Source organism: Panthera uncia, unplaced genomic scaffold, assembly GCF_023721935.1.
Source record: "Panthera uncia isolate 11264 unplaced genomic scaffold, Puncia_PCG_1.0 HiC_scaffold_1426, whole genome shotgun sequence".
Lineage (NCBI taxonomy): Eukaryota > Metazoa > Chordata > Mammalia > Carnivora > Felidae > Panthera > Panthera uncia.
The window spans coordinates 53,077-64,603 of record NW_026058059.1 but is presented as its reverse complement, the minus strand read 5'-3'; the positions used below and the strand labels follow the sequence as shown (position 1 = coordinate 64,603).

At 44.4% G+C, this 11,527-nt stretch overlaps 1 protein-coding gene across 2 annotated transcripts in view; it reads right to left on the bottom strand.

The window, feature by feature from the left end:
• Window positions 1-1,104: 1,104 nt before the first annotated feature.
• LOC125917046 (ATP-binding cassette sub-family C member 12) overlaps window positions 1,105-11,527 on the bottom strand; it is a 62,284-nt gene continuing 51,861 nt past the window's right edge. The window contains exons 20-26 of one of the 2 annotated variants that reach the window (XM_049623302.1): window positions 8,596-8,685; window positions 6,541-6,730; window positions 5,947-6,106; window positions 4,843-4,921; window positions 3,658-3,843; window positions 1,984-2,148; window positions 1,105-1,879 (exon numbers count right to left, since the gene is read on the bottom strand). In XM_049623302.1, coding sequence (XP_049479259.1) covers window positions 1,787-1,879; window positions 1,984-2,148; window positions 3,658-3,843; window positions 4,843-4,921; window positions 5,947-6,106; window positions 6,541-6,730; window positions 8,596-8,685 — 963 coding nt within the window. In that variant the 3' untranslated portion in view covers window positions 1,105-1,786. Of the gene's footprint in view, window positions 1,880-1,983; window positions 2,149-3,657; window positions 3,844-4,842; window positions 4,922-5,946; window positions 6,107-6,540; window positions 6,731-8,595; window positions 8,686-11,527 lie in introns of those variants that run through there. The other variant, XM_049623303.1, reaches the window with a different exon arrangement.

Sequence of the window (11,527 nt, the reverse complement as noted above, 5' to 3'; positions counted from 1 at the left end):
AGTAACTAAGCCTGTGTTTTGAGGACTACTGGCTAAATGTTGGTAACTATTATTCAACATAGTCTTTCCCTGGTGACAGTTCGGTAACAGTAAGGTGTGGGTGGTGGTGGTGGGGGTGCTCACTAAGACTATTCCATGTCATTACACATGCAAACAACAGCCATCTTTCCAAGAGTCAGTCTCCCCTGTGTGTAATGCTGAAAATCATCACTGTCCCTGTTATAGGTCCCTCTTGCAGGGGGGTTAGGAACAGTGCCCCTGGGGTCAGCCTGGCTAGGGTTCAAATACAATCTCTGTTCCTCCTTTTTGTAGCTAAGTAATTAACTTCATGTACTCATGCCACTCATTCTTTTCTTTAAAATTTTTTTTAACGTTTATTTTTGAGACAGAGAGAGACAGAGCATGAACGGGGGAGGGGCAGAGAGAGAGAGGGAGACACAGAATCGGAAGCAGGCTCCAGGCTCTGAGCCATCAGCCCAGAGCCCGAAGTGGGGCTTGAACTCACGGACCGTGAGATCGTGACCTGAGCTGAAGTCGGACGCTTAACCGACTGAGCCACCCAGGCGCCCCAGTTATGCCACTCATTCTTGAGTGCTCATATATGCCAGGCACTGCCTTCTTCCATGTTTGTAAAGATGGGGAAAGGTATGTGACCAAGACTAAGAAGGGGAGGCAATTGGGAGATGTCAAATAGGAGCTTTGCTGGCCACTGCTGCCCTGTGCCACATTTAGAGTTCAGCCTAGGAGTTGGGAGGTGAGTCCAGAAAACCTCACTAAAACATCATTGGGGCCTTCAGTCCTAAGGGAAGAGAAACAGACTGTGAGTGTGCCCTTGGCAAAGAAGAGCCCTTTGGAATTTCTTTTTTTTTTTTCCTTTCAGTCTTGCTGTGAATTAACAGTACTCAGTCTCCTGGGCTACTGGGAACATATCTTTCCTGCCTCTGACATAGCAAACCTGAGGTTGGAAAGCAAGCCTTTTATTTGGGAGATGCCATGAGGCTTTATCACTGAGTCAATGGAGAAAGCAAAGAGGGTCTGTGAGAGGAAACAGTACAGAAAATGGAAGATCTTCAGTATAATAATTGCAAGGCAACATTTCAGGGTAGTTTAATCTCCTATTGCATTTTAATGACCAATATAGAAGATATAAAAATGTCATTTACAGAGAAACTCCAACCTTTTGTTTCCCTTGTTATTCTAATAGAGCAAATAGAACATATAATATGATTTAAAAAAAATTTTTTTTCACCAAACAATGTAATCAATCTTGCATGCTACAGACCTTGTAGTTACTGCTTATCACACACACAAAATAGATGCGAAGAGGAGTTCAATGGGGAGAAAACTCTGCACTTTTCCTTTTTGATGAGAAGGCAGGAAACCTTTTACAAATTCCATCTTTAGGCATTTTCCCATTCTGTTTGATTAGATTTAACTGAAAGTTACACTTACACTGAAAGTTTCCATTCTCCGGCACTGAGGTGGTATTGATGGGGACACATTCATTGATGGGCACCTTGGAGTTTTAGGAGGTGGGGGCAGTTTTTTAATCCATTAGCTTCTTCTGCCTCTGTTTACCACCCAGAACCAGCTCCAAGCCAACCAGTGAGGTTGGGAGGCATGGGTTGGGTAAGGCAGGAAACCACCCTCCGCCCCAGCTCAGCCTGTGTGTCAGGGGTGGGACGGATTATGATGCCTGCAGAGATAGCTGGCCCTCCTCTTGCAGGCTCATCCAACTCATCTGAAGCATCCTCCTCCTCCTCTAAAATCAGCTGATGTGAGACCTTTACAATCGGACTTTGTTTTCTGCTGCTAGTAACATTGCAAATGCAGAATCTGGCTTCTCGGCAAGGACTTCAGGCTTGTCAAACTCGACCACCTGAAAATCAGAGAAAAAGAGCTGAAATTGGCAGAAAATAGCCACTCACCTAGAGCCCAAACCGTTGAAGCCTCTGTGGAGGGGATGCCAACAACTTCCTGCACCTTCCCATTTTCCATGACCAGGACGAGGTCACAGTTGAGAACTGTGTTGAGGCGGTGGGCGATGGTCAATACCGTACAGCCTTTGAAGGCATCTTTGATGGTGCTCTGAACAAGGCTGTCAGTCTTGGAGTCCATGGAGGCGGTGGCTTCATCAAGGAGAATGATCTGTTGAGGAAGGCACATGGTAAAAGCCATACTAGACCAAAGCTGCACCTGAGGGAAACTCACAATCTTAGCTCTATTTATTACAAAAGAAGAAGGAGAAGAAGAAGAAGAGGAAGAAGAAGGAGGAGGAGAAGGGCTAAAAAGTCATGAGCTAAGGGCCCGTCTCAAAAGATCAGAACAACAACAGCAAAATAAAAGTTCACACCACCTCCATCTCCTTCTGAGGGACGGGCTGGAAGAATAAGGTGGTATGTTCTTTATTTCTGTTTTCTAAGTGGTTTATTCTAATCTTGCAAAGTGGTAGGAGGCTTTCTCTACTGTGCTAACCAGAGTCAGTGTGAGCTATAATAACAGTGATCGTATTAGTTTGCCATCACTGCTATTAACAAATCAGCACAAACTCAGAGGCTTAAAACAACAAAAATTTATTGCCTTTGCTGTTCTGGAAGCCAGAAGTCCTAAAGTCAAGGTATTGCCAGGGCTGTATCCCTTTTGCCAGCTCGAGGGAGAAACTGTTCCCTTGCCTGTTGCAGCTGTTTGGGGCTGCCTGTGTTCCTTGGCTTGTGCCTCCTTCCTGGTATTGCTCTAATACCTACTCCCATTGTCACATTGCTTCTCCTATTTCTGACTCTCCTGCTTCCCTCTTATACAGACTTGCATGATTACACTAGGCCCACACAGGTAATCCAGGATAATCTCCCCATCTCAAAATCCTTGACATAATCACATCTGCAAAGCCCCTTTTCCGTAGGTATGGTGGTATATTCTCCTGTTCCAGCTATCAGGACTCAGACATCTTTGGAGGGGGGGAGCATTATTCTGCCTACCACCATACTGATTTGGAAATAAGAGGGCTTAAGCTCACCTCTGCTTCACCTTGACTAAATTACTTGACCCCTGCCCTCAAAGGTTCTGTGCCCTCCTCTATAAAGGGAGGTTATACTTTCTTATGAGCATGAAATGCAAAGATAACCCACAAAGTACTTAGCAGCGTATAGTGCCTCAGTCAGCACGGAATGCATCATGGTGCCAGCTCCCTCTCCTACCATTAGCATGTCTACACAACACACAGGCTAGGTTACACTTTGGTCAGGGTTCAGAGAATGGGATTTCTAAAGCAACAGCAATCCCTTCCTTGAAATCAGTAACCAAGGATGACTAAGTCACTAAGAAAAATGAATATAAACATTACAATTCTCATATCTTAGCATTCTGAAGGCCTTCTTTAGCATCCTGGGCATTGTTTATCAGGCTTCAGAATTGTTCAGGGACAAGGCAAAAAAAAAAAAGTCAAGAGAAAGATTTCTCATACTCAGAGCACTTAGGAGACAAAGAGAATACCTAAGCAAGTCTTCCCAGGGGGAGGCCCAGAGGAGGCAGGTGCTCTTGCTGTAAATGACTGTTATTTTTCAATTTTTACCCCTTACAACTTTGTCTTAAAAGAAACTGATCGGTTTTTAAATGGCTCAATTGTTCTCTCTTTGCTGAAAGACAAACGCATAGCTCTACCTCCTGGATTGAGTGGCGCTGCGGGAAATATCCAAAATTTGACCAATCCATTTTTCCGTGCTGTTTCCTTACTTTTGAATTACGGAGAAGTGCTCGGGCCATACAAAGCAGCTGACGTTCCCCTACTGAGAAGTTTTCTCCATTTTCTGTGACTTCTGCCTGTAATTTTTCTGGGAGTTTCATTATCTATAAAACACAGAAAATGCCACATTTATGCTGATGATCTATAAAATTGTCCTGCATCATCTCTATTGATTGCCCCACTCATGCATTCATCAGCTGGCTTTATTTTACTGAGGAAGAGAAAGTACAAAACAACAATCATTTCAACATTGCAAACAGGCACCAGGGAAGGACCAGGGAGTAGGCAGACATTAATAATTTAAAATCACAGTATGATTCATAGAACCCTGTAGACACCTCATGAAAATAGGACAAATGGTACACATGTGGGTCCAGAGAAACACAAATGAAGTGTAAATGGCTTCCAGGGTTCCTATTTCTGTGGACAAAATACACATGGGATGGGAGTTTTCTAGTCATCAAGGAAAAGTACAACAGCATCTGATTTATCCAGTCACAGTGATATTGGGACATGCTCACCTTGGTACCAAGTCTTGGGGGAGAAAATCCCCTCCATGCTGCCGAGGTGGCCATACTCACCCACAGCTCTTCTAGGACAGGACCCTGTCTCACAGAAACTGGCCATACTGGCCATTCCTCGAGCCTGCCATACCCCCTCTCACCTTCCTGTGCCTTATATGTACCCATAAGCAAAGGAGGCTATTGGCAGAGCAACAGGATGCCCCATCTGCTCTAGAGTCAGATGCATTTGGGTTCAAGTCTCCATTCTGCCACTTACTAGCTTCACATGTTTCTTCCCTGAGTCTTAATTGCTACACCTCTAAAAATCAGGATAGGAGTTCCAAACTCAGAAGGCTGCAGTCAAGACAGGACCAGGTGAGGTGAGATCATACATGCAGAGCTCTTGTCCAGATCATTTCAGAGGCCTAAAAATATTATCTATTGTTGCTTTTAACAAAGAGTAAAAAAAGATCACATTCTCCTGACACATGTGACATCAGCAAATAAGCCGGACCAAATGATGGCCCGGGTCTTGTCAAATCCAAATCTGGGCCCTGGTGCTGGGAAACGGACTCATCCTGGTCAACCCCAGAGACCTACTGTGTCTCTCATGAATGTCCTCTCCAGAACCTGCCAGAGCATCTCATCTGAGTGACTCTCAAATGGATCCAAGTTGTACCTGCAATAAAGGAAAGAGCAGGGAGCCAGATTTCTGAGGAGGACAGGATGGGGGAGTATGTTTTCTGCAGCATGTGGGAGAGAGCAAGGGCTGGTGTGTGTGATGACTTTCATGGCCCCAAAAGCAGTGCTTAGCCCAGGACAATGGCCCATAAAATTACCAATCTCAGGCCAAGTGAGCAAAGCCCCACAGCTCTGTGATGGGGCAGAGACTACCAAGGCAGGAGAGACAGCACTGAACAAGGCACCCAGGAAGACACATTTGGTCCTTACAGTGGCCATGGACAGCAGAAGACCTTTGACCCTATGCAAATTATAGGCAGAGAGGGTGTGGTGGGGGGATTCACTTTGCCTTCAGAAGCAAGAGGTACAGCTGTGGCTCCCAGGACTTCACCCAGGGTGCCCCATGTAGGTCTGGTATCTCAAGACATGGAATGCATTTTTCTTATAATTCTAAATGGCACTTAATATGAGAAATGTCCTTCTCATTGGAGGAGGAACCATTGCCCTGGACTAAATGAGAAAATGGTTTTCTCCTTATCCCCTGACATCAGATCTTGAGCCCCATGGAAGTTGCAACCCTACTGTTCTTGTACTTGAACAACTTCTGTTCATTCTTCAATGGGAATAAATTGGTGCACTTCCCTATGGAATGCTACATACATAGGGTAACCACTTATTTTATTTCGCTAACTGGGTACTTTTGAGGGTGGCCAGTGTTAAACCTTATAGGATGCTGAGACACAGGCATAAACCAGGGCTCTCCAGGGCCAACTGGGCTATATGCTCACCCTATGTGTAAGCATCTTGCTTATTTGTGATGTGGCACATAAAATACAGACAATGTTCAGGGCTCTAGTCCTTGGTTCTTCCTAAGGCTTCAGCAGGAACAGGTACTAGAAGTGCTTCTGAGCACCTCAGGATGGCTGCTTCCTTTAGGCCCACTGTGGGCACTTCACAAAGTTCCTGGCTGGTCTGATTTTACTACCTAAAAAATAGGAATGGACGATGATCAAAAACAGCTACCTTACTGTACCTACAAACAGGACAGGATCCTGGGGGATCACAGTCAGCTTGGTTCTGAGGTCTTCCAAACCTATAGTGCAGATATCCACCTCATCAATGAAAATCGTACCGCCAGCTGGCTCCACCAGACGAAACAAGGCCATTCCCAAGGATGACTTTCCTGGGAATAATAAAAGCAAGAACAGCAAATCAAACATCAGTTTGTACTTCTATCATATCCAAGTATCTAATCAGGGGAATTTGTAATGCAGTTAAATGGCTCAGTGCAGATGACTGTGCAGACAGAAAGGCCTCACTCTGTGGAGGCAATCAGCTGCCCTGACATGGTTAACCTGCCCGTTCCTGCAGGGGCTGTTAACACACGACTCATCCTCTGGGCCTCGTTTCACCAGAATGATTCTCATTTAATTAATTCAAAAACTGGTGTGTGTTTGTTTCCAACTCCACACACCCATTCAACCTGAAATCCCAATTTACAGTAAAGAGATTAGAGGGAGAAAAAAACAGCCAACCCACCACACATACACACAGCCCTCTGGTGTGGCTCAACCAGGATCCCCGGTGGAAATGCAAAGAAGACAACCCTGTCCTCACCAGAACCTGTTCTTCCAACAATCCCAACTGTCTGCCCGCTTTGAATGCTCAAGTTCAGCCCATCAAGAACAAGGGGAGTGTTGTCTCTGTATCTCATCTGATAGTCTCTGAATGTTATCTCCCCATGCCTGGGCCAGTCATGGGGACAAGTCTCCACTTTGAGGGGGTGAGTGCATTCAGGAACACAGGTCTGGAAAACAGAATAACCAATGACAGGTTAACAATCATTCACTTTTCCATTCATTTAATTAATTCACGCATTCCCACAATTCTAGGTACTAGTGTTCGTGGTGGTGTGCTAGATCAAGAAACCCACTAAAGAAGTCACATTCCAATGGGGAAGTCAGATAATAAATAAGAAACAAAATCAGAAATAAAGACAATAAATCATAAAATAACATAAACATAAAACATTAAAAAAAATAAAAATGAAGACAATGTGTGTAGTGAAAGGGGTAGGCAGAGTAAAAGTAACTTAAGGGTTTAAGAAGGCATCTATGAGGATGTGCGATTCAAGCTGAGACGTAGAATGCTGATATAAGAAAGTTTGAGTTCAGAACCTTCCAGGCAGAGTAGACAGCTAGTGCAAAGGCCCTGGGGCCAGAACAAGCTTGGGCACTTTGAGGAATAGAAAGTAAAGTTAGGTGTCTGGAGCTTAGTGAATAGAGAGATGGACAACTATAAGGGACAGCTCATACGGGGCCATGTGGGCCTGGGCATCAGCATTGTGACCTTGAAGCTGTGTGGCAAATCCAGACCAAATCTTGAGATTTGCAGAGTTCAGTCAGATACAATTTCAATATCTGCAAGTGTCTAAGAAATGCAAAGTCTAAGCCAAGTTGCTCTATTCAACTTGGCTGTGTTAGAACACCACCTCCTCTAAAGTTTTGAAGTCCCTGTGAGCCATGAGAAGTAAGGCCCCCATGTGCCCTGGGGCTGGCTGGCGAGTCCAAATCTGTGATAAGCAACTACAATTAACTGATAAAATATCTGTATTCCTACACAGTGAATATTTGTAACCCCCGGGAGATCTAGAATTAATAACGAGAATATTTAAGAGAAGCAAAATTGTAACAGTATTTTCAGTTGAAGGAATCTGCATATTTTGTGTTTCAAGTATAATATTAGTAACATAAGGGCCTGTGATTCTAATTTAAAATGTATAATTGAATAATTTATTTAGACATGATTTTAAGTTAAAAGCTTACTGTTCATCCACAGCATTGGGATGGTTATGCAAATTTAAAGCTTACTATATTTATAAGTGCGATTTATTAGATTTATATAACCTCTGGAAGGTTTGTTTGTTAAATCAGATAATCGAGATACTTAAGAAGGAAATGGAATGTGCTAAATTTTAAAATGCAGTTTAATGTTTTAAAGAGTTTAATTAAGTTTGTAAATGAGGCCAAATGCTATTCAAAGGCCCTTAAAAGTGATTGCTTGACTTGTCTAGACTTTTCAAAGAATAGCAGGATTTGTAAGTTGAACATAAAAGCTTTTAAAGAAGAGTTCGGCCATTGTTTTTTTTCAATTTACAATTTTAGTCAATCAAATAGTAATCTTTAGAAACTAAAGTTAGCCACTGATTTCTATTTTTGTATGCAGAAACTGCCTTTGAGAAAATTTTTTTTTAAAAAAAGGATCTCTTCCTCAACTTAAAGTACTTTAGACTGTATCGTAAATATGGGCTTTAAGAAGAGGGTTGTGGTTCATTTTCAGTTTTTATTTTATTTGTTTGTTTGTTTGCTTGTTTGTTTTTATTAGAGAAAGCATGTGTGTGCATGACACAACGAGGGGCACAGGGAGGGAGAGAGAGAACCCCAAGCATGCTCCACATTCAGCTTGAAGCCCAATGCAAGTCTCAGTCTCACAACTGTGAGTTCATGACTTGAGCCAAAATCAACAGTCTACCACCTAACCGACTGAACCACCCAGGCACCCCAACAAATTTCAGTTTTTAAAAAGACCCCTTTCACATGTCAAAAAATCAATGCCTGCATAAATTCCGCCAGAGTTAACTAGCCCTTCCTCTGGCATGCACTAATTTCTTACCAAAATATACTCCCTGAGCAGCTCCACGGGGGTGAATTTGGCCTGGGTCTCTGTCCCTGTTCGCACACATACTTGGAGTAGTCCGCTTAGCTATTGTAGAGAAGCAAAAGCTGAGTTAGATCCCTTTCCTCCCTTGGGTTCTGCTGCCCCACCCTCAGGGGCAGCCCTTGTGAATTACCCCTCACCAGCCTCACTCAGAGCCACACAAAAATATGCCTGCATTCCCAGCCAAGTGCCCAGAAGTAAAGACACTGCAGTGTTTTGCCTTTAAATATTCCTCTGCATTCGGAACCAAATGGGTAATGACATTTTCCCTGACACTCCAGATGGCATGAACCATCCCACCACAGTACCACTTGATCACTCTTGGTCTAAGCTGGAATCTCCCAGGGCCACAGAGCTGCTGGGTATCCACCCCTTGCTGCCATCTGGCATGGTCCTGCACTTCCATGCCCTCCCTGATTTACCCAACAGGCAGCCAAGCAGCCACTGAAATCCCATTGTCACAGACCATCATGGGTAGAAGGAAATCATTTAGCCCATCTGTTTGCTTCAGACATGAGAATATCTAGGCTCAGAGTGGGGAATGTGGCTTGCTAAGGTCACCTATTTTAGGCCAGAATCCCCCAGAAGCCAATCCTGAAATTTGAGTGTAAGCAGGTTGAATGGAGCTCCCCCAAAAAGATAATGTATGCATCCAAATCCCTGAGACCTGTGAATGTTACCTCATTTGAAAGAAAAAGACCTTTAGGTGTAAGTAAGGATCTTGAGATCATCCTGTATTACCTGGATGGACCTTAAATCCAATGACAAGTATCCTTATAAGAGACAGAGGAAGAGAAGACACAAAAGAGAAGAAGATGTGAAGACAGAGGCAAAAGTTGGAGTGATGCTGCTACAATACAAGAAATGCCAAAGAATGCCAGCAGCCACCAGAAGCTGGAAGAGACAAGGAATGGCGTGTCCCCTAGAGCATGCAGAGGGAACAAGGTCCTGCCTACACCTTGATTTGGGACTTCTGACCTCCAAAACTGTAAGAGAATAAATTTCTCTGATTTTAAGCCACTAGCTTATGGTGACTGGTTACAGCAGCCCTAGGAAATTAATCCAGGAGGTGGACCGCAAAAGTACCAGTGGGAGCTGGGAGAAGTGACATACAGAACAGAAAGTAAGTCATGAGAGGTTCACTTGTAAATACCCAAAATTTGATCCTACTGGAAGCTCTGGGACACTGCATGGAACACATTTGAGTTGTCCTGAGGAAGCTGGGCTACATCCCCACTGATGCCCTTCAACAATTTTTGGGGCCACTTCTGGCTTAGGGAATTCCCCACACTTGCAGGCTGCCCTGGGCTTGGACTGGGCACCTTCCCGTAGCAGCAGGAGGCCAAGGCTGCCCTGGAGGGTTGGTGCACCAACAGCACCTGCTTCAGTCACAAGGTGGGCTTGTGGGCTCAAGGCAGGACCAGGTCTTCTTTCACTGGGTGAGCAGTGACTGTGGGCCAGGCCCTGTCACAGAAGGGCTGGTTTTCCAGGGCTGAATGTGATGGACAAAACCCCTACAGTCACATGGCTTATGTTCTAGCAGGCTGGCAGGATAAGACACATGTCATTTCAAGAAAAGGTAAGATGCCAATAAAACAGGATGTGAAAGAATGGTCGGAATGGAAGTGGGGGGGGAGAGGTTTGCCTCTGTTAGGGCAGTTAAGGAACTGTGTGAGCAGAGGCATTTATAAAAAGAAGTCCGCCAGGCTAACTCAGGATTTGGATAGCTCTGAGTAGCAGCAAGTGACCTTAACAAGGAGGCAGTGTGGCCCAAGCAGGTAAATGGCAGGGGGCAGTGGTATAGGTCCACACCCTTTGCATGGCTCCCTTGTTGCCTGCCTGCTTAACACACACCACTGGCTTTCTATTTCTCTTAGAGCAGTGGCTCTTGACCTGGGTGATTATGCCCTTCAGGAGACATTTAGCAATGTCTAAAGAAACTTGTGGTTGTCACAACCTTAGAGGAGGGAGGTTCTACTGGGATTTCCTAGTTAGAGATCATGGAGGCTAACATCCTATAACATATAGCACTGCCTCTCACAAAGAGGATCATCCAGCCCTTATATAAAAGCAACCTTATATTCCATGGCTGACAAAGCCTTACATAGTCTCTCCCCGCCAACACCTCAGACCTTATTTTCTACTCTGCTCAAGCTACATGACCTTCTGAATGCCTCAAATGCACCCAGCTCCTACCTACCCCAAGCCTTGCTCTGGCCTCTCAGCCTGAAGCATCCTCCCTTCCATCTTATTTGGCTGGTTCTTTGTCATTCATGGACCAGCTTGGAAGTCACCTCCTAGCAGAGTTCTCCTCTGACTATAGAATCTCATGTTGCTTCCCCATTGACAGTCACATTACCCTGTTTTATTATCTTCATAACAAACAATTTCTGAAACCTTCTCACTTATTTGCTTGTGCACTTATTTATTCCATCCCATGTTATATCTCTTTTTATCCCATAAACTCTATGAGAACAAGACCTGTCCAGATTGTTTGCTGCTGAATCCACAGCACCTAGCAGAATTCCTGGCTCACAGTAGATTCTCAGTGGCTATCTGGTGAATGAATGAATGAACCTTGCCCTTAAAAAGGGCTTATGTGCATTTTATTAAATTCAAGGGTATCATCCCTTTAAGTCCCTGGGAAGTCCTCCAGAAGTTAAGAACTCCCCCGCAGCACAGTGCTGGCCCAGTAAGTGCTCATTCTCCTCCATGATGTTATGTGATGTCAATTTACATTCACTTTCTGCTCTGTGGGACTTTACACCAATTTCTCATCCATCTAGGGAGTCTCCTCTGTTCTCAATGGAAGCTCTGTCATTCGGATTCTGTGTTCTCCAAAGGGGGCTAATGTTCAGCAAAACCCCAAAGTCAGCTAGAGAAGTGT